This window comes from Hyla sarda, chromosome 2 (genome assembly GCF_029499605.1).
Source record: "Hyla sarda isolate aHylSar1 chromosome 2, aHylSar1.hap1, whole genome shotgun sequence".
Taxonomy (NCBI): Eukaryota; Metazoa; Chordata; class Amphibia; order Anura; family Hylidae; genus Hyla; species Hyla sarda.
This window is the reverse complement of record NC_079190.1, coordinates 330,903,868-330,927,854: the sequence shown is the minus strand read 5'-3', so window position 1 is coordinate 330,927,854 and position 23,987 is coordinate 330,903,868. Positions and strand designations below refer to the sequence as shown.

General features: G+C 43.9%; 1 protein-coding gene across 1 annotated transcript in view; it reads right to left on the bottom strand.

The window, feature by feature from the left end:
- The window catches only part of CD34 (CD34 molecule), a 118,421-nt gene that overhangs the window by 2,840 nt on the left and 91,594 nt on the right, over positions 1–23,987 (bottom strand). The window contains exons 6-7 of the mRNA XM_056557954.1: positions 20,341–20,387; positions 2,726–2,887 (exon numbers count right to left, since the gene is read on the bottom strand). Coding sequence (XP_056413929.1) covers positions 2,726–2,887; positions 20,341–20,387 — 209 coding nt within the window. The remainder of the gene's footprint in view (positions 1–2,725; positions 2,888–20,340; positions 20,388–23,987) is intronic.

The window sequence follows — 23,987 nt, the reverse complement described above, 5'->3', positions numbered from 1 at the left end:
CACACACACACACACACACACACACACGTTGAGTTTTATATATATATATATATATATATATATATATATATATATATATATATATAGATTCTGGTGATCTTTTTTTCTAATTTTCCATTTTACTATCTATATTATAAAATAATTCTGAAATCCGCTAAACTGAGACTTCCGGTTCTGTCTGTCATAAGGAGGAGGCTTCTGGAAAGTGATCTGTACATAGTAAAACACAAGGAGCTCAGCCTCCCCTCCCCTGCAGTATGACCTCTGCAGCTATCAGAGAATGCTTACAAACATGCCCCACAAAAAGAATAGGGTCTTGAGTTGTTATTGTATTTATGTCCATAGGGCTAGAAGCTCCTAAAAAAACAGATCAGAAAATATGGCAACCCCCATAATCTATATATATAAAACTCAACGTGTGTGTGTGTATGTATGTGTATGTTCCACAAAAACTTCCAAACAGCTAAAGATATTTACATGAAACTTTGCACACGTTACTTATATGTCAACAACAAACATAGGATAGGTGATTTAACCCTTACTCACCCCCATTTGCCAGGGGCGGGGTTTATGTTTAAAGTCCCATACAAGTCAATGGGAAATATATGTTACTGCATAACTTCCAAACGGCTGGTGATATTTCGATAATGCTTGGTCACATGTTACTTATATGTCCACTTAAAATATAGGTTAGTTAATTTAACCCTTAACTACCCACATTTGTGAGGTTCGAGGCTTTTGTTTAAAGTCCCATGCAAATCAATGGGAAATGTATGTTCCCACATAACTTCAGTACGGCTGGAGATATTTTAATACCTGGTACATATATTACAGGTCGGGATATGAGGACGGGATGGGAAGTCAGGATAGGAGGTCTAGATAGGAGGTCGGGATAGGAGGACGCGAAAAGAGGTCGGGATAGGAGGTCGGGATAGGAGGACAGGATAGGAGGATGGGATAGGAGGTCAGGATAAGAGGTCGGCATAGGAGGTCAAGATAGGAGGACAAGATAGGAGGACAGGATAGGAGGACAAGATAGGAGGACTGGATAAGAGGTCGGGAAAGGAGGACGGGATAGGAGGTCGGGATAGAAGGACGGGATAGGAGGTCGCGATATGACAACAATATATGAGGACTGGATATGAAGTCAAAAGCTTCCTCCTTTGTTTATTTTCCTCCCCAACAAGGATTAGGAAGGAATGGCTGGAGATATTTCAATACCTGGTACACATATTACGGGTCGGAATATGAGGACGGGATATGAGGTCGGTAGGAGGTCGGGATAGGAGGTCGGAATATGAGGTCGAGATAGGACGGGAAAGGAGGACGGGATAGGAGGTTTGGATAGGAGATCGAGATATGAGGACGGATAGGGGGATGGGAAAGGAGGTCGGGATAGGGGGACGGGATAGGAGGTCGGGATAGGAGGACGGGATAGGAGGTCAAGATAGGAGGTTGGGATAGGAGATCGGGATAGGAGGTCGAGATAGGAGGACGGGATAGGAGGACGTTATAGGATGTCGGGACAGGAGGTCAAGATAGGAGGACGGGATATGGGGTTGGGATATGACAACAATATATGAGGACTGGACATGAAGTCAAAAGCTTTCTCCTTTGTTTATTTTCCTCCCCAACAAGGATTAGGAAGGAAAAACCGGGCAACGCCGGGTACTCAACTAGTAATGTAATAAAAATAATTTAAAATAAACAGATTTAAAAATATGTATTTGTCTTTAATCTATAAAAAAAAAAGCTAGGTGACACATTAACTTTAAGAAAAATGTTATCTTGGTCTGACAATGAATCATGATGACTTTTTTATTTTTCTTGAGGTGGTTTTTGATGTGAACATTTTTCAGGTATGAATGAATTTAGCATGCCTATCCTGGGCTGTTTGTGCATTCAATGATCGAATAAATGCATCTTTAACATAAAGCAGACCACCTCAAGGACTACAGAACACAACATCTTATCTATCTTCAAGGGGTAGACTGGAGAATGATTGGCATAGGATGAGGCTTCCTTCTCTTTTTATGGGGGCACTTCACACCAACCTGATCAGCAGTAACTTGCATAATGCCCCAGCTAATCATACAAAAAGCTGTGACTGTCAAAAGGAAGACAGCTCTTTCTGTTGGAAAAATGAATTGAGAGAAATTGAGCCCCTGGCAATTAAGGTACAGGCGACAAATTATCTTATGTTGTTATCTCCCGAAAATTATTTTTTATGTAATATCTACATTGTTTATTTCCTTGTAAAATGCTGGATTAATATTCTGAAATATTCTGAAACACCAGTGTATCTATTTTCAAATGGATGCTGATGCCCTATTGGGTTTCTTCAAGTCTTTATTCCAGTGTTTCTTATGACAATTATAGCACTAGAGACTACGGCATTCTTAAAAAATGTGAAAACCTCTGATAAAAAAACAACTAGTTTCCCAGGTGAAGAAAAAAAAAAACTTGGATCAAGAGTAACCATTAAAATTTGTGAATATATGTATATTGTTACTTAAAGAGTTTTCTTGATCTTCTATTTCGTGATCTTCTATGAAGGCAACATTTTGTTAAGCTTCAGCTGAGTTGGAATTCCAGAAGTTAGAAATACCTTATTCATACAGTGTTAGCTTTGTGAACACATTAACCTGATTCTGTATTTTAGGTGATAACACAGAGAACACAACATGCTGCCTTAACTGCTACTTTGCCAGCTGTATAAACTAACCAGTCTTTGTCTTCCAGGACTCCAGCTCTCTCTGTTAGAGAGAAAGTATCCAGCTAGAATAAAAGCAGCCAACAAGACACCACAAGTGACTAAGGCAATCATAGTCTTCTGTGATCTTGTCTGATGATCAGAAATCTGTCCCCACATTATCTGGGTGTGTAACTGTAAATGAGAAATGATATAACATGGTTTACCGTCTGTTGTATTTTTACTTCTAGTCAATACACATGTATATAACATAGAAAATATCTTTATATAATGAAATACATAATATGAATACATACATAAATACATAATATGAATTTCATGGTGACACTATCCTTTTATTGTGTACAGTATCTATTAAATAAATTATGGAATACTACCTTTGGCTTACAGTTATTACATCTCACCATTTTTCTCACAATTTTTAACTTGTTTAGTGTTTGAACAGAGTTAGCGCAGAAGGTAAGATTACAGTTTTCTCTTCTCAATAACCTCTGACCTAAACGTTGGAGTATTTGCTATATTTTACTCTATATCTTTTTAACTTTTGGAATCCTAAACAACCTGACAAAGTGTCTTGTCTGGATACAAAATACAGTTTGCTACATGTTTGTATATTGATCATTTATATTATTGAAATAAATGTATGAATTCAGAACCAGTAGTCTGGGATTACACCACAGGGTGAAACAGCATCAGCATGCACAACCCAGCTATCCCACAAGGATCCACATTTCCCAAAACCCATGCAGTATTCCTTTACTGAACACCTATAAGTAGTTACCAAAAGTGTTGTATTGACCAGCAGTTCCACAATAATTAACTATGAACTTGAATGTTATGCCTAACCTAAGACAACTTGAACAGGTGGAGCGCTTTCACATTTGTGAAATATGTTCGGGAATATGATCTTGGTGAAAATTGTTAAAAGTTACACAGCCAGTAATGATGGATTGATCAGTGGAACCCAGTCATTCTACAGGATTCAAACAGATGCTAATATTTGTTCACATTAGACCTCATTGTTTCATTCATAATATGCTGTATACAATTAGTCATTGAGCTCAATGGCCCATGGACTGAAAATTGTTATGGAGACTTGTGCTGGGCAATATGACCAAAAATGCATATCACGGTATTTTTGTAAGTTATGGCAGATCCATGGTATTTAACAGTATTCCCCCCCACCCCCTACGCTGGGGAACTAATCATATGTGACCCGCGGGCGCTGCTCCGCCATCCTCCTGCGAGCCGCAGACGCTTTAAATGAATGAGTTGCATGCTGCGGCGCTGGAAATGATTAAAAGACATCTGTACTGATGAATTTTACATATTCCTGTGCCCGGGCTGCAAAAATAAACAAAATAAACTTTGACTCACCTTCCTACGTCCCCTGTTGCTCCTGTATCGGCCTCACGGTCCTCCACTGCGATCCTCATGATGCTTCCTGGGGACTGGAACGTCACAGAGCCATCAGCGTATCACTGACCGCAGCGATATCCTGCCTCGGCCGGTGATAGGCTGAGCTCACTGTCATGTAAGGACCCGGCCGGCAGAAAAGCAGAGCAGTGCCCGCGGGTCACCTATGAATAGTTCCCCGATGTGGGGACAGCTGCTGCGGCTGATAATTCATTCATTCGAAGGTGGGGAGGGGCCCAACCGGTATTGCAGTATAGGAAAAATTCATATCGTACAGAAAAAACATACCGTTATTCAGTATGAACCGGTATACCGCCCAGAACTAATGGAAACAGATATTTGTAATCAGTTTTTTTTATTAATCAGAAAAAACTTCTTTCTGTATCTAAACTTTTACCAATCCAAGCCATTATTATCATAATTGTTCTAAGTAACAGTAATAATCTTACATAACTATTTCAACATAAATTAAAACCCTAAAATTCAAAATGAACAAATTGTCTGATATCAAAATTAAACAAACAGGCATGTTTACACATTGATAAAGCAAAAATATTTCATACATTACACTTTAGTACAGTACACAAGTGATATTAGGGCAGGGAAGACAGGTAGGAATAAGCCCTCTTTGAATGCCACAGCTTACCTGGCCCATGTGGACACAGGTACTACCAGTTCCTATCACAACACCTCTGTCCATGTCATGAACTGTCTAGAGCAGAAGAGGTTTGCTATGGGGATGTATTCCTACTCTGGACAGTTCCTGATATGGACAGAGGTGTCAGCAGAGAGCACTGTGGTCAGACAGAAAAGAACAACTTAGCTACCTCTGGAGCATACAACAGCTGATAAGTATTGGAAGGAATAAGATTTTTTTTTATATAAGTAATTTACAAATCTGTTTAACTTTCTGGAACCAGTTGATTTGAAAAAACGTATTTTCCACCGGAGTACCCCTTTAAAGGGGTACTCCCGTGGAAAACTTTTTTTTTTTTTTTTTTTAAATCAACTGGTTCCAGAAAGTTAAACAGATTTGTAAATCACTTCTATTAAAAAATCTTAATCCTTCCAGTACTTTTTAGGGGCTGTATACTAAAGAGAAATCCAAAAAAAAGAAATGCATTTCCTCTGATGTCATGACCACAGTGCTCTCTGCTGGCCTCTGCTGTCCATTTTAGGAACTGTCCAGAGCAGAAGAAAATCCCCATAGCAAACATATGCTGCTCTAGACAATTCCTAAAATGGACAGCAGAGGTCAGCAGAGAGCACTGTGGTCATGACACGGGAGTACCCCTTTAACAGTTGACCTAAATTCTTAGGTGAGCGAGCTCCACTTTTAACTGTATATGCATCACTAGGATGCTTGTGCAGTTGAAAGCTGTGATGGAGGAGAGAACACTCAACTCCTTGCCCAATCACTTTCTCTTGTAAGTCACACTCTGCTTTAGGGAAGAAGACCCTACCAATTGCCGTGGGAATGGGTAAAGGGTGAGTTTCTGATTTTTGTGGATACTGTTGGTAAAAATGAAGCATTATTAACCCCTTAACAACCATGGACGTAAATGTACATCCGGGTACGGCGGTACTTAGCGCACCAGGATGTACATTTACGTCCTGTGTATGACCGCGATCATCGGAGCGGTGCTCGCGTCATACATGGCAGGTTCAGGGGACCCACCGGTAATGGCCGACATGCGCAATTGCGTGGATGTCCGCCATTGACCCCTCAGATGCCGTGATCAGTACAGATCACTGCATCTGCGGCAGTGCACATGTTAAAATAGATGATCGGATCACCCGCAGCGCTGCAACAGGGATCCGATCATCTGTAATGGCGGACAAAGTTCCCCTCACCTGCCTCCGTCCGTCTTCCAGCGTCTCCTGCTCTGGTATGAGATTGAGCAGACCAGAGCAGAAGATAGCCAATATTACTTATCAGCGCTATGTCCTATGCATGAACAGTATTAGAAAATCAAATGATTGCTATAAATAGTCTCCCATGAGGACATAAAAAGTGTATAAAAAAAAGTAGAAAAATGTGAAAAATCCCCTCCCCAATAACAATTTAAATGGTCCGTTTTTCCCATTTTACCCCCAAAAAGCATAATTTTTTTAAATAAACATATTTGGTATCGCCATGTGTGTAAATGTCCAAACCATCAAAATATGTTAATGATCCCGTAAGGTGAACGGCGTAAACGTAAAATAAAAAAAAGTCCAAAAATGCTGCTTTTTATCATATTTTATTCCCCCAAAAATAATGTTCTAAAAGTTTTATATATGCAAATGTGGTATCAATAAAAAGTACAGATGATGGCACAGAAAATTAGCCCTCATACCACCCTATATACGGAAAAATGAAAAAGTTATAAGTGGCCAAAATAGGGTGATTTTAGATTACTGATTTTGTACAAAAAGTCTTTTTAGATTTTTTTTACGCGGTACAAAAATATAAAAGTATCTAGCCATGGGTATCATTTTAACCGTATGATAAAGTGTGAAAACAAAACAAAAATTTGGATTTTCATTTAAATTTCCTCCCTAAAGAAATTATTTTTGGGGTTTGCCATACATTTTATGGTAAAATGAGAGGTTTCATTACAAAGTACAATTGGTCATGCAAAAAACAAGCCCTTATATGGGTCTGTAGAGGGAAATATAAATGAGTTATGGATTTTAGAAGGCGTGGAGGAAAAACGAAAACGCAAAAATAAAATTGGCCTGGTCCTTAAGGTTAAAATGGGCTTGGTCCTTAAGGGGTTAATAGGGAGGGGACCAAACCTACTGGATAAAGCTACCTACCTAATGGGGGGACCTACCTACTGGAGGACATATCTAGTGGAAGTATCTACTTACTTGGAAAATGTACCTACCTACTGGGGAAAACTACCTTCTTCCTGAGGAGGCCTACCTACTGGTAGAGACATACCTACATACTTAGGAAATACCTACCTAGTGCCGGGATGTACCTACCTACCGTATTAAACTACCTACTATGAGACAGGAACCAGATTGGTCATCTAGGAGTGCTATATTTCCACAAGTTACCTGTAGTTTGTGGAGACAAGATTTTAGGAAGCACCATTCTCAACAGCATTGTCATAGGGGAACTTATCCAAATGTGTGTAGAGAAACAATGAAGCAGTTGCCCATATCAAATCAAATTCCAGCTTTCATTTTTCAGTCTTTTTAAATCTCCCATTGACTCCTGATAAGCCGGGTGAATAACTTTTTTACTTTTTCATCTATGGAGCTGTATGTGGCTCATTGTTTGCGTAGTGACCTTTACCTCGCATGAGTACTATTTTGGCATTGATGTGACTTTTTGATCACTTTATTATTACATTTTTTTAGTAATGTAACAAAATTGAGTAAATCCGGCATTTGGTATTTTTATGTTTACACTATTCTCCATGCAGGATCACTAGCATTATATTTTAATGATATTATATTTTTCGGACAAGAGAATTTGCCATTTCAAGAATGGAATCCTTCAGAAGGTCTCCGGCTGCCATGGTAACTGATTTGCGATTGTGTCGCGGGGGCGCCAAATGGACAGTTCACTCTCTGCATGCTCAAATTGCAAAATATTTAACTGCCTAGATATGATTAAAGTCCGATGCCGGCAGTTGCAGCATCCTGAGACCGCTCTATAGTGAATGACTGCCAAGTTCTGTAAAGAGCGGATCAGCCATCATTGTAAAATAAAACCTGGAATTTGATTGGTTGTTATGGCCAACTGCTCCACTGCACAAGTTTTGATAAAGCTCCCGCATAACAATATTGTTGAGAATGGTTTTCAGGCATGGAGCACAGTCATTTCAAGGGCCCTACTATTCAAATTAAATGTAATGAAATCATTTGGCAAACCCTTGTAGGTCTTGGGTAGACATGTTATGCAAGCACTGGTGTTGTTTAAATGCCTGCACTGATATTCATCAGAGACATTCAGGCACAAACCCCAGGGATTATGCCTGAATGTCTCTGAATATTCATAACAGGAACAAAAATGAACCCAAAGATTAAATAGAAATGTCAGTAGGATGTCCTAAATTTTGTGTGAAATAAACAAAATGAATTTAACATAGTATATACATAACATAAATCCACCCAAATGAATAAGTTATGAAAACATGAAGTTCTTAGCTTGCAGCCAATGCAAATTGCTAACAGATTTTCATGAGCTAAATGTTACCAGTGTCTTTATTACTGTGAATCCTGTACAGCATTGTTCTATTTGTCTAGGTCGTTGTATTAATTTGCTCTTTGCCGAAGAGCCAAAGATGTTGGGCGGATCCATCAAATGCAAAGGTTATTGAACTAGTCATACTGTGTGTAATAAAATAAACTGTGTTTACTGATGGGAACTGTAGAAGTACTCTGCTGACAGATCTGCTATGCTGTACTGCCCTCAGATGTCAAACATACTTTAATAACCTTTGTCTTATTTTGTAGCCCTTGTTAGTGTTCATGGATCTGATCTTTAGAAGAGTCTTTTTCCTCATTTACTTGTCCGTAAAACAGCTATCCGGTGTGTCAATTATTTGAAATATATGTAAATTATAATCATACAATCATAAAGCTGTTATGCGACCAGTACTGGTTGATCCCATCCCCTTCATTTCTGGGTGGTGAAAACAACTGAAATGCATTGTTAGCAAACAATAGGCTTAGGCCTGATGGTTTTGGAAAGGTTGTAAATGGGGTAAACGTTTTGCCTTTCTGTCCTGGGTGGCAAAAGTTGGCACTATAATGGTTGGACCATTTTTTTTTAAACTTTGTTGTTTCCCCTTTTATTCTATGCATGTCATTGCAAATTATCTTGGGGTTGAATAGCTTGAGGATATCACAGGAAAAAAATGTTAAAGAATTAGGAGATAAAGACCATGACTATGCTCACCAAACAACAAAATCACTGTCGCATAACACATTTAGATATATTAAAATGTATACTGTTGTTAAAAAATTATCCTCCAGAAAAGCTACATATAAACAGACAATGGTTTAACATTCATTCATCTTACCCAAGAAACACATGACAAACTGCAGTGGTCCCTCAACATACGATGGTAATCCGTTTCAAATGGACCATCGTTTGTTGAAACCATCGTATGTTGAGAGATCCGTGCAATGTAAAGTAAAGGACAATGGTCTACAACCTGCGGAGCTCCAGATGTTGCAAAACTACAACACCCACTTGTATTGGAGGTTATAGTCACGTGTCCCTGCCGCTCCGGACCATCACCGCTCGTTACCGCTGCCCTGGATGTTGCCTTCCATCGCTGTCACCGCGTCTCCGAGGTGTCCCCGACGCTCCGGCAAGGCCTCTGCTTCCCCGGCATCCTCGCTCTCCGTTGCCACCATCACGTCGCTACGCACGCCGCTCCTATTGGATGACGGGACAGCGTGCGCAGCGACGTGATGACGACGATGGAGAGCGCTGACGATGCAGGGGATCCCGGAGAGGACGCGCCGGAGCCCCGAGGACAGGTAAGTGATCGTCAGCGGAGCACACGGGACACCGTAAACAGCTATCCGGTGGCAGCTGAAGCAGTCTGCGCTGCCGGATAGCCATTTATGCGATGGCCCCGACATACAAAAGCATTGTATGTTGATGCTGCCTTCAACATGCGATGGCCTCTGAGAGGCCATCGTATGTTGAAATGATCGTATGTCAGGGCCATCGTAGGTTGGGGGGTCACTGTAATTCCAAGTATGCAGTCTATACTATAACAATGTAACCCTATGCAAAGTTCAGTTAGGATATAGAGAAACAAATATAATGTCAGGGGTATAATGTCACAAAACCAAGTACACATCCCTATGCATTTCATAGGATGGTACTGGAATCATCAGAGGACAAACGGGGAACAAAAAAAAACAATGTAGAATCATGGTTTTGTGTATATTATCTTTACCTGGCACTGGGTGATTTTACTTCCTATATCTAGTGCTAAGATCAGGATTCCATATATCCTACCTTTAATTTGCGTAGGGTAATATTGTTATGATATTGCCGACACACTTGGCCCTCCCCAGTCAATAATTGTTTGATTTAATGTATCTTTTCTGGCAGGCCTTATTTTTGCTTCAGAATACATTTTAATATGTCTAAATAAAAGTTATAATTTTATGCAATACGTGATTCTGTGATTTTGTTGAATAGCTTGAGACTATTCGGCCTCGTTCACATGTCAGTTTTGACATGAATTTCTGCACACATTCTGTGCTGAAATCCATGTCAAATCGTATGCATGATAATAGTGTTTCCACAACACTGTTGCAATTGAAAATTACCATGGGGGAGATTTATCAAAACCTGTCCAGAGAAAAAGTTGCTGAGGTGCCCATAGCAACCAATCAGATCGCTTCTTTCAATTTTGAAAAGACCAGTGAAAAAAGAAAGAAGCAATCTGGTTGCTATGGGCAACTCATCAACTTTTCCTCTGGACAGGTTTTGATAAATATCCCCCCATGTGTTTTGTTCTCACAGTGGGAAAAAAAAAACGCTTCGGAATAAAGTAACATGTCACTTATTTTTCAGGCAGAAGCTGCAAATAAACTCGCCTGTCCATGGTCAAGCATTGTCTCCTCTGCCTTAGCTGATGCTGTGCGGTGTCTCAGGTAGCCACTGCTCCTCATGCTCTATCATGGCAGTCAGCAGCGGCAGGCAGGATATTAAAATTGCTGCAGTGTGTCTGAGCCCTGTTTGCAATTTTTATGCTTACACCTCTATCAGCATTTGTTCCAACCTATTTTGTGTATCTGACTTCTGGCAGCCTTTGACTATTCTTTTGCCTGCTGTCTATACCTTGAAGTCGTCCTGGTTTTGTACCTTAGCTTGTGACTGCTCTCTTGTTAACCCTTTGTGTCTTGACCTGCTCCCTGACTTTGCCACTATGTTTGTTTAATTGTTTGTCTTTTCTTTGCCCTGCACCTTACTCAGAGTAGGGGCTGTCATCAAGTTAAGCATCTGTTGCTTAGGGAAAGTGGGTGTGGGCAAGCTCAGGGCTGCATGTATCCCCGCAACACATGACAGAAGCACTGAGGAAGAGCAATACTGAATAACAAAGAGAACAAAATCTGTGTAAATATGCTGTGAATATGCTGTACCAGGACTAAATTGTATTATTAAAAAAAGGAAAGTAAAATAGTCATTGTTATCCAGTTTTAGCTTTGCATGAGGCTCGAAAAACAGTGTGTGAACAAAAACTATGATTTTTTTAATATAATATTTAAAACATACTATTTATATGAGACAGTGGCTCACTCTAAGGCAGGTTTCCCATTGACATTGTGGTTCTATTTTGTGAAAGTTTAAGTGATGAATATGGCAAATTCATTCTGATGAGTTTGGTTAAAGATTCTTATAGATCCATTTGTTGTTGTGCTTTTTATTGTTTGTTTTTATTTGTAGGCGTAAGTGAAGCATTTTTCTACACCTTTTTTTTGTGTGCTGGTAATGTGAAGGAACACCACATTTATTAAATGGTCACAGAGCATTTGATAAATTTTGTGCAGGTCACATTTTCTGAAATTTCTCTCTTCTCATACACCAAAAAGCTAAGCTAAGTCTGGGCTGGTGTAGTTTTAGAGACTTTTCTGTGGCTTTGTGCCTTTTTATGCGCCTTTTCACAAAAAGGCGCAGTTGATAAAACCCTTCCATATCAGGTGTATTGTCAATATCAGTGGATTGGAACTCAAAACCTCAGAAATGTGTAAACCAAAAGGTGCAAATAAACCCTGCTTGCGCTTTTTTTGCACCTTTTCTAGACACAAAAAAACTGTCTAATAACAATGATAAATGTCAGCCTTTTTTTTTTTTTATACAGTGTTTACACTAAAAACCTAGATCAAAATCTTGACATGGTGAACAGAACCCTACTGATTAATGTGATAAGCCAATGCTATGTAAAATAATGTGTTACTATGATTTATACCATTACAGGAAATCATGGATCATGGATTTATACCATTGTAGGAAATCATGATGTTCTTAACAAATGATATATAAAAGAATAAAGTGGATACAAAATGCCTGTAGCGTGACAGGGTCAAACTCCCTGTATCTTTTGGCATGTCAAGGGTACAGTAATCCACATATAACAGAAACATGCACTTGTTAAGTATTTGCATTCACACAGGAGGAAGGAAGTTATTCTTATGATAAAAGCCGGGATTCACTGTGAGATTCTTACTGAAAAACATTCTTCAACAATGAGACTTTTTTTGTCTTTAGAGGGGAAGAGTGTTTTTATTTCCCTTGACCTATTAGTTGTTTTGGTCTCTGAGAAACTTGGTATGTGCTGTTGGACTGAATTCAAAATATTTTTTTAGAATGAACATGTATAAATTTGAGTAAAGGCAGCCATAGATAAAATTACAGAATGGATCATCATGAGCCAATTAGCTGTTAAGCATACACAATAAATGGGGCTAGAAGCTAGTGATGGTGTCGGGTCAATGTAGCCCAGCTCATATTCACTACAATGGGATCTGCACTACATATTAAATGGAACCATCTGCTTCTGGCCCTGTTCATTGTGTATATGCCAGATCCACAACTGTGCCAAACAGATGATAAGCAGGGGTGCTGAGTATTGGCACTAGAGATGAGCAAATTTTAGGAACATTCTATTCTGCCGATTCGCTGAATTTCCCGAAAAAATTTGGTTCGGTCCGTATTTATTTGCGGCAAATTGCTATTAAAAACGGCTATTTCTGGGCTACAGAGAGCCTCGATAGGGGTGTAGAACACTTTGCCTTGTCGTAACATGCATAGGGAGTGTGCTGTGTTAGTGAAATAATACTGTTATTCAGTATGACATGCAGATTACAGGCATCGCTATTAGAATCACTGTTGCAGAGCGTCTGGATGTGGCAGACCATATGGAGTCACAATTGAAGAGATTAAAGAGATTTTTTTAATTTAATTTTTACAATTTATATGGTAATTTATATGTTACGCCGAGCGCTCCGGGTCCCCGCTCCTCCCCGGAGCGCTCGCTTCACTCTCGCTGCCGCAGCGCTCCGGGCAGCTCCACTGACCCGGTGCGCTGCGATACCGTCTCCAGCCGGGATGCGATTCGCGATGCGGGTGGCGCCCGCTCGCGATGCGCATCCCGGCTCCCGTACCTGACTCGCTCTCCGTCTGTCCTGTCCCGGCGCGCGCGGCCCCGCTCCCTAGGGCGCGCGCGCGCCGGGTCTCTGCGATTTAAAGGGCCACTGCGCCGCTGATTGGCGCAGTGGTTCCAATTAGTGTGTTCACCTGTGCACTCCCTATTTATACCTCACTTCCCCTTCACTCCCTCGCCGGATCTTGTTGCCATTGTGCCAGTGAAAGCGTTTCCTTGTGTGTTCCTAGCCTGTTTTCCAGACCTCCTGCCGTTGCCCCTGACTACGATCCTTGCTGCCTGCCCCGACCTTCTGCTACGTCCGACCTTGCTTCTGTCTACTCCCTTGTACCGCGCCTATCTTCAGCAGCCAGAGAGGTTGAGCCGTTGCTAGTGGATACGACCTGGTCACTACCGCCGCAGCAAGACCATCCCGCTTTGCGGCGGGCTCTGGTGAAAACCAGTAGTGACTTAGAACCGGTCCACTAGCATGGTCCACGCCAATCCCTCTCTGGCACAGAGGATCCACCTCCTGCCAGCCGGCATCGTGACAGTAGATCCGGCCATGGATCCCGCTGAAGTTCCTCTGCCAGTTGTCACCGACCTCACCACGGTGGTCGCCCAGCAGTCACAACAGATAGCGCAACAAGGCCACCAGCTGTCTCAACTAACCGTGATGCTACAGCAGCTACTACCACAGCTTCAGCAATCATCTCCTCCGCCAGCTCCTGCACCTCCTCCGCAGCGAGTGGCCGCTCCAGGCCTACGACTATCCTTGCCGGATAAATTTGATGGGGACTCTAAATTTTGCCGTGGCTTCCTTTCTCAATGTTCCCTGCACTTGGAGATGATGTCGGACCAGTTTCCCACTGAAAGGTCTAAGGTGGCTTTCGTAGTCAGCCTTCTGTCTGGAAAAGCTCTGTCGTGGGCTACACCGCTCTGGGACCGCAATGACCCCGTCACTGCCTCTGTACACTCCTTCTTCTCGGAAATTCGAAGTGTCTTTGAGGAACCTGCCCGAGCCTCTTCTGCTGAGACTGCCCTGTTGAACCTGGTCCAGGGTAATTCTTCCGTTGGCGAGTACGCCGTACAATTCCGTACTCTTGCTTCAGAACTATCCTGGAATAATGAGGCCCTCTGCGCGACCTTTAAAAAAGGCCTATCCAGCAACATTAAAGATGTTCTGGCCGCACGAGAAATCCCTGCTAACCTACATGAACTCATTCATCTAGCCACTCGCATTGACATGCGTTTTTCCGAAAGGCGTCAGGAGCTCCGCCAGGATATGGACTTTGTTCGCACAAGGCGTTTTTTCTCCCCGGCTCCTCTCTCCTCTGGTCCCCTGCAATCCGTTCCTGTGCCTCCCGCCGTGGAGGCTATGCAGGTTGACCGGTCTCGCCTGACACCTCAAGAGAGGACACGACGCCGCATGGAGAATCTCTGCCTGTACTGTGCCTGTACCGAACACTTCCTGAAGGATTGTCCTATCCGTCCTCCCCGCCTGGAAAGACGTACGCTGACCCCGCACAAAGGTGAGACAGCCCTTGATGTCAACTCTGCTTCTCCGCGTCTTACTGTGCCTGTGCGGGTATCCGCCTCTACCTTCTCCTTCTCTACTATGGCCTTCTTGGATTCCGGATCTGCAGGAAATTTTATTTTGGCCTCTCTCACCAACAGGTTCAACATCCCGCTGACCAGTCTCGCCAGACCTCTCTACATCAATTGTGTTAACAATGAAAGATTGGACTGTACCATACGTTTCCGCACGGAGCCCCTCCTAATGTGCATCGGATCTCACCATGAAAAAATTGAGTTTTTGGTCCTCCCCAATTGCACTTCCGAAATTCTCCTTGGACTACCCTGGCTTCAACACCACTCCCCTACCCTGGATTGGTCCACTGGGGAGATCAAGAGTTGGGGCCCCTCTTGTTCTAAGGACTGTCTTAAACCGGTTCCCAGTACTTCCTGCCGTGACCCTGTGGTGCCTCCTGTAACCGGTCTCCCTAAGGCCTATATGGACTTTGCGGATGTTTTTTGCAAAAAACAAGCTGAGACTTTACCTCCTCACAGGCCTTATGACTGTCCCATTGACCTCCTTCCGGGTACTACTCCACCCCGGGGCAGAATTTATCCTCTCTCTGTCCCAGAGACTCTTGCTATGTCTGAGTATATCCAGGAAAATTTAAAGAAGGGCTTTATCCGCAAATCTTCCTCTCCTGCCGGAGCCGGATTTTTCTTTGTGTCCAAAAAAGATGGCTCTCTACGTCCTTGCATTGACTACCGCGGTCTTAATAAAATCACTGTAAAAAACCGCTACCCCCTACCTCTCATCTCTGAACTCTTTGATCGCCTCCAAGGTGCCCACATCTTTACCAAACTGGACTTAAGAGGTGCCTATAATCTCATTCGCATCAGAGAGGGGGATGAATGGAAAACGGCATTTAACACCAGAGATGGACACTTTGAGTATCTGGTCATGCCCTTTGGCCTGTGCAACGCCCCTGCCGTCTTCCAAGACTTTGTTAATGAAATCTTTCGTGATCTCTTATATTCCTGTGTTGTTGTATATCTGGACGATATCCTGATTTTTTTCTGCCAACCTAGAAGAACACCGCCAGCATGTCCGTATGGTTCTTCAGAGACTTCGTGACAATCAACTGTATGCCAAAATGGAGAAATGTCTGTTTGAATGTCAATCTCTTCCTTTCCTAGGATACTTGGTCTCTGGCCAGGGACTACAAATGGATCCAGACAAACTCTCTGCCGTCTTAGATTGGCCACGCCCCTCCGGACTTCGTGCTATCCAACGTTTTTTGGGGTTCGCCAATTATTACAGACAATTCATTCCACATTTTTCCACCATTGTGGCTCCTATCGTGGCTTTAACCAAAAAGAATGCCAATCCTAAGTCATGGCCTCCTCAAGCGGAAGACGCCTTTAAACAGCTCAAGTCTGCCTTTTCTTCGGCTCCCGTGCTCTCCAGACCTGACCCATCTAAACCCTTCCTATTGGAGGTTGATGCCTCCTCTGTAGGAGCTGGAGCGGTCCTTCTACAGAAAAATTCTTCCGGGCATGCTGTTACTTGTGGTTTTTTTTCTAGGACCTTCTCTCCAGCTGAGAGGAACTACTCCATCGGGGACCGAGAGCTTCTAGCCATTAAATTAGCACTTGAGGAATGGAGGCATCTGTTGGAGGGATCAAGATTTCCAGTTATTATTTACACCGATCACAAGAACCTCTCCTATCTCCAGTCTGCCCAACGGCTGAATCCTCGCCAGGCCAGGTGGTCTCTGTTCTTTGCCCGATTTAATTTTGAAATTCACTTTCGGCCTGCCGATAAGAACATTAGGGCCGATGCTCTCTCTCGTTCCTCGGATGCCTCGGAAGTAGAGCTCTCTCCGCAACACATCATTCCCCCTGACTGCCTGATCTCCACTTCTCCAGCCTCCATCAGGCAAACTCCTCCAGGGAAGACCTTCGTTTCTCCACGCCAACGCCTCGGAATCCTCAAATGGGGTCACTCCTCCCATCTCGCAGGTCATGCGGGTATCAAGAAATCCGTGCAACTCATCTCTCGTTTCTATTGGTGGCCGACTCTGGAGACGGATGTTGTGGATTTTGTACGAGCCTGCACTGTTTGTGCCCGGGATACGACTCCTCGCCAGAAGCCCGCTGGTCTTCTTCATCCTCTGCCTGTCCCCGAACAGCCTTGGTCTCTGATTGGTATGGACTTTATTACGGACTTACCCCCATCCCGTGGCAACACTGTTGTTTGGGTGGTCGTTGATCGATTCTCCAAGATGGCACATTTCATCCCTCTTCCTGGTCTTCCTTCAGCGCCTCAGTTGGCAAAACAATTTTTTGTACACATTTTTCGTCTTCACGGGTTGCCCACGCAGATCGTCTCGGATAGAGGCGTCCAATTCATGTCAAAATTCTGGAGGGCTCTCTGTAAACAACTCAAGATTAAATTAAACTTTTCCTCTGCATATCATCCTCAATCCAATGGGCAAGTAGAAAGAATTAACCAGGTCCTGGGTGATTATTTACGCCATTTTGTTTCCTCCCGCCAGGATGACTGGGCAGATCTTCTACCATGGGCCGAATTTTCGTATAACTTCAGAGTCTCTGAATCCTCCTCCAAATCCCCATTTTTTGTGGTGTACGGCCGTCACCCTCTTCCCCCCCTCCCTACTCCCTTGCCCTCTGGTTTGCCCGCTGTGGATGAAATATCTCGTGATCTTTCCACCATATGGAAAGAGACCCAAAATTCTCTTTTACAGGCCTCATCACGCATGAAGAAGTTTGCTGATAGAAAAAGAAGAGCTCCCCCATTTTTTCTCCTGGAGACAAGGTATGGCTCTCCGCTAAATATGTCCGCTTCCGTGTCCCTAGCTACAAATTGGGACCACGCTATCTTGGTCCTTTCAAAATCTTGTGCCAGATTAATCCTGTCTCTTACAAACTTCTTCTTCCTCCTTCTCTTCGAATTCCTAATGCCTTTCACGTTTCTCTTCTTAAACCACTTGTCATCAACCGTTTTTCTCCTAAGTTTGTTTCTCCCACTCCTGTTTCCGGCTCCTCGGACATCTTCTCCGTTAAAGAGATACTGGCCTCCAAGAAGGTCAGAGGGAAAACCTTTTTCCTGGTCGATTGGGAGGGTTGTGGTCCTGAAGAGAGATCCTGGGAACCTGAGGACAATATCCTAGACAAAAGTCTGCTCCTCAGGTTCTCAGGCTCTAAGAAGAGGGGGAGACCCAAGGGGGGGGTACTGTTACGCCGAGCGCTCCGGGTCCCCGCTCCTCCCCGGAGCGCTCGCTTCACTCTCGCTGCCGCAGCGCTCCGGGCAGCTCCACTGACCCGGTGCGCTGCGATACCGTCTCCAGCCGGGATGCGATTCGCGATGCGGGTGGCGCCCGCTCGCGATGCGCATCCCGGCTCCCGTACCTGACTTGCTCTCCGTCTGTCCTGTCCCGGCGCGCGCGGCCCCGCTCCCTAGGGCGCGCGCGCGCCGGGTCTCTGCGATTTAAAGGGCCACTGCGCCGCTGATTGGCGCAGTGGTTCCAATTAGTGTGTTCACCTGTGCACTCCCTATTTATACCTCACTTCCCCTTCACTCCCTCGCCGGATCTTGTTGCCATTGTGCCAGTGAAAGCGTTTCCTTGTGTGTTCCTAGCCTGTGTTCCAGACCTCCTGCCGTTGCCCCTGACTACGATCCTTGCTGCCTGCCCCGACCTTCTGCTACGTCCGACCTTGCTTCTGTCTACTCCCTTGTACCGCGCCTATCTTCAGCAGCCAGAAAGGTTGAGCCGTTGCTAGTGGATACGACCTGGTCACTACCGCCGCAGCAAGACCATCCCGCTTTGCGGCGGGCTCTGGTGAAAACCAGTAGTGACTTAGAACCGGTCCACTAGCACGGTCCACGCCAATCCCTCTCTGGCACAGAGGATCCACCTCCTGCCAGCCGGCATCGTGACATTATACAAACAGAGAAACAGAAACTTAGCCGCACATCCACAACTGCTCCTTAGCATAATTTCAAAAACTAACAGGTTGTTATTGTACCTTTTAATCAAAACATGAAAGCCCACTCGCCACATCAAGGCCTTCTGACAAGAGTGAGTCCCTCCATGGCCAGCACTCCACTCCACCCATTCGGACCCGGCGTTTTTAATCAGCAGGAGACTGCATAAGGCTATGTTCACACTACGGAATGCTCGCATGGAGAATCTCCGTGCGGACATTCCACAAACTGCAGATGCCAGCATAAACATGCCGACGCTAGGACTGCCCTGGAATGCTCCATCTCATAGACAGCTATGCATTTCATGCGGTGTCTGCAGTAAGAATAACTGTGCTCCATGCCGGAAACATCTGGCATGGAAATTCCGCCGTATCCACAGTGCAGCAGAATCCCGTTGCATTCAACAGGACTCTGCTGCAGCAGAATCTCAGTGCCGAATTCCAATGTGGAATTCGGCATGGAAATTTAGACGTGTGAACATGGCCTAAGGCTTTCTCCCAGACCTCTGGCAAGGAGCACATGGTAGGTGTTCACACTGGTGTGGTGTTCTGTGGCCATTGTTGGTGTGGTGCTTTGTCTGTGGGGTGGTGTGGCCCAGAGCCGGGGGCTTGGTCAGGTAACAGTGGGGCTGCCTGGCCACTGGTTCATTGACCAGCACAGTGTGAGTTTGACGACCCACTCTTATCAGGTGGCTTTGACGTAGCAATTGGGCTTGCACGTTTTGATCAAAAGGTTCACTAACAACCTGTTAGTTTCTGAAATTATGCTGAGAAGCGATTAGATCATAGTAGAAGTTGTGGATGTGCAGCCATTTTCTATTTTCTATTTCTATTTTATTTGTAAGTTACTATTATGCAAATAACATAGACTAATACACTATTTAAACAGAGTGGAAGTATAAAAATCTTTTGTTGTGTAAAAAAGGTGCAAGTTTGGCACATTAAAGTAGAAGTATCATGCCAAAAAACGTATCCTTTATCCGCAGGAGAGGAGATAAGTTTTAGATTGCGAAGGGGGGACAAGAGCAGATGCACCAATCACCTACCATACCCCCTTCCCCTGAGAGGATTTCTAACACTGTGAGCTAATGAAAATAGGTATTTTATAATAAATATAGGTGCCAGAGGCATAAACATTAGATATACATGGTCAGCAGTGGGTACTGAGTAACATATTACTATTATTTTTTTTTGTGGGATCTGACAAGTACGCTTTAACAATATAGTCTCAGCATTTCCCAAAACACACAAATATCAATACAAAATGCATAAAACACCATACAGACCAAGAATGTATCGCCCCATAGAGAGAGATATATTTTTGTGCATACTTTTTATGCATGACCATACAACCAAGACACAACTTTTTTATATCTTGATGAATTGTAATAAGGATATACAGTATATTATACTGAAATTTACTGTTTGGTGGGGTTCCTTAGTATAGACCAGTGTTTTTAGAACAGCGTGACTCCAGCTGTTGCAACAGCAGAAGGCACACTGTTTGTAAAACACTGGAATAGACAGTAGGCTACATTATGCCATAATGTTTAAAGGTTTTTTAAATATACGTACCTGGCTATTAGCTATATGTTCTTCATTTTTAATTCTGTCTTTTGCATCTAAAAGAATAATCATATGGTTATAAAAATTGCGAGAATATGCAATAACTGTATATATGAAAATATCAGTTATCAAATATATTAAATTACATTACCACATATTATATTTTATTTTGCATCAACAATTTGATGGATTTCTAGTATTTGATCTTCATATCCTGTAATCAATAATATGTCTGCATTTGGCCAGTTACAAGGATTGGGCCATAGCTTTTTTTTTTTTTTTTTCTCTCTTTTTTTTTCTATTATCGTAAAGATGCTAGTTATTAATTATTAATTATAGACAAAAATCATGGACTTACTGAAATTTGTAAATTTACTTGGTCTTCAGTACAAATATATTTATATTATATATCTATATATATATAGATATATAAATGTATGTGTGTGTGTGTGTATGTATGTATGTATGTTCCAGCATCACGTCCAAACAGCTAAAGATATTAACATGAAACTTGGCACACATGTTACTTATATGTCAACAACAAACATAGGATAGGTGATTTAACCCTTACTCACCCCCATTTGCCAGGGGCGAGGTTTATGTTTAAAGTCCCATACAAGTCAATGGGAAATATATGTTACTGCATAACTTCCAAACGGCTGGAGATATTTCGATAATATTTGGTCACATGTTACTTATATGTCCACTTAAAATATAGGATAGTTAATTTAACCCTTAACTACCCCCATTTGTGAGGGTCGGGGTTTTTGCAGCATATGTTTGCTATGGGGATTTTCTCCTACTCTGGACAGTTCTTAAAATGGAAGGAGATGTCAGCAGAGAGCTCTGTGTTCAAAAAGAAAATAATTTCCTCATGTAGTATTCAGCAGCTAATAAGTACTGGAAGGATTAAGATTTTTTAATAGAAGTCATTTACAAATCTGTTTAACTTGATTAAAAATCACTTAAAAATCACTTAAAAATCCTATAGGAGGGGGATTATAAATTAATAGGGGTTTCATAACCCGTCACTTTGGTGACTGGGGTTTGGTGCTGCAATTTTGTTATTAGTCCTTCCCCACTCTGGGCCTTTGTTAATATTTAGCTCATCCAGGATGCCACATTGTCACGATGCCGGCTGGCAGGTAGTGGATCCTCTGTGCCAGAGAGGGATTGGCGTGGACCGTGCTAGTGGATCGGTTCTAAGTCACTACTGGTTTTCACCAGAGCCCGCCGCAAAGCGGGATGGTCTTGCTGCGGCGGTAGTGACCAGGTCGTATCCACCAGCAACGGCTCAACCTCTCTGACTGCTGAAGATAGGCGCGGTACAAGGGAGTAGACAGAAGCAAGGTCGGACGTAGCAGAAGGTCGGGGCAGGCAGCAAGGATCGTAGTCGGGGGCAACGGCAGGAGGTCTGGAACACAGGCTAGGAACACACAAGGAAACGCTTTCACTGGCACAATGGCAACAAGATCCGGCGAGGGAGTGAAGGGGAAGTGAGGTATAAATAGGGAGTGCACAGGTGAACACACTAATTGGAACCACTGCGCCAATCAGCGGCGCAGTGGCCCTTTAAATCGCAGAGACCCGGCGCGCGCGCGCCCTAGGGAGCGGGGCCGCGCGCGCCGGGACAGGACAGACGGAGAGCGAGTCAGGTACGGGAGCCGGGATGCGCATCGCGAGCGGGCGCTACCCGCATCGCGAATCGCATCCCGGCTGGAGACGGTATCGCAGCGCACCGGGTCAGTGGAGCTGCCCGGAGCGCTGCGGTAGCGAGAGAGAAGCGAGCGCTCCGGGGAGGAGCGGGGACCCGGAGCGCTCGGCGTAACAGTACCCCCCCCCCTTGGGTCTCCCCCTCTTCTTAGAGCCTGAGAACCTGAGGAGCAGACTTTTGTCTAGGATGTTGTCCTCAGGTTCCCAGGATCTCTCTTCAGGTCCACAGCCCTCCCAATCCACCAAAAAGAACCTTTTTCCTCTGACCGTCTTGGAGGCCAGTATCTCTTTCACTGAGAAGACGTCAGAAGAACCGGAGACAGGAGTGGGAGAAACTAATTTGGGAGAGAAACGGTTGATGATGAGTGGTTTAAGAAGAGAGACATGAAAGGCATTAGGAATACGGAGAGAAGGAGGAAGAAGAAGTTTGTAAGAGACAGGATTAATTTGGCACAAGACTTTGAAAGGACCAAGATAGCGTGGACCCAGTTTGTAACTGGGGACACGAAAGCGGACATATTTAGCGGAGAGCCATACCTTGTCTCCGGGAGCAAAAATGGGGGGAGCTCTTCTTTTCTTATCGGCAAACTTTTTTATGCGAGATGAAGCCTGTAAAAGAGAATCTTGGGTCTCTTTCCATATGGTGGAAAGATCACGAGTCACTTCATCTACAGCGGGCAAACCAGAGGGCAAGGGAGTAGGGAGGGGGGGAAGAGGGTGACGGCCGTACACCACGAAAAATGGGGATTTGGAGGAAGATTCAGAGACTCTAAAGTTATACGAGAATTCGGCCCATGGTAGAAGATCTGCCCAATCATCCTGGCGGGAGGAAACAAAATGTCGTAAATAATCACCCAAGACCTGGTTAATTCTTTCTACTTGTCCATTGGATTGAGGATGATATGCAGAAGAAAAGTTTAATTTAATCTTGAGTTGTTTACAGAGAGCCCTCCAGAATTTTGACACGAATTGGACGCCTCTATCTGAGACTATCTGTGTGGGCAACCCGTGAAGACGAAAAATGTGTACAAAAATTGTTTAGCCAACTGAGGCGCTGAAGGAAGACCAGGAAGAGGGATGAAATGTGCCATCTTGGAGAATCGATCAACGACCACCCAAACAACAGTGTTGCCACGGGATGGGGGTAGGTCTGTAACAAAATCCATACCAATCAGAGACCAAGGCTGTTCGGGGACAGGCAGAGGATGAAGAAAACCAGCGGGCTTCTGGCGAGGAGTCTTATCCCGGGCACAGACAGTGCAGGCTCGCACAAAGTCCACGACATCCGTCTCCAGAGTCGGCCACCAATAGAAGCGAGAGATGAGTTGCACAGATTTCTTGATGCCTGCATGACCTGCGAGATGGGAGGAGTGACCCCATTTGAGGATTCCGAGGCGTTGGCGTGGAGAGACGAAGGTCTTTCCTGGAGGAGTTTGCCTGATGGAGGCTGGAGAAGTGGAAATCAGGCAGTCAGGAGGAATGATGTGTTGCGGAGAGAGTTCAACTTCCGAGGCATCCGAGGAACGAGAGAGAGCATCGGCCCTAATGTTCTTATCGGCAGGCCGAAAGTGAATTTCAAAATTAAATCGGGCAAAGAACAGAGACCACCTGGCCTGGCGAGGATTCAGCCGTTGGGCAGACTGGAGATAGGAGAGGTTCTTGTGATCGGTGTAAATAATAACTGGAAATCTTGATCCCTCCAGCAGATGCCTCCATTCCTCAAGTGCTAATTTAATGGCTAGAAGCTCTCGATCCCCGATGGAGTAGTTCCTCTCCGCCGGAGAGAAGGTCCTAGAAAAAAAACCACAAGTAACAGCATGCCCGGAAGAATTTTTTTGTAGAAGGACCGCTCCAGCTCCTACAGAGGAGGCATCAACCTCCAATAGGAAGGGTTTAGATGGGTCAGGTCTGGAGAGCACGGGAGCCGAAGAAAAGGCAGACTT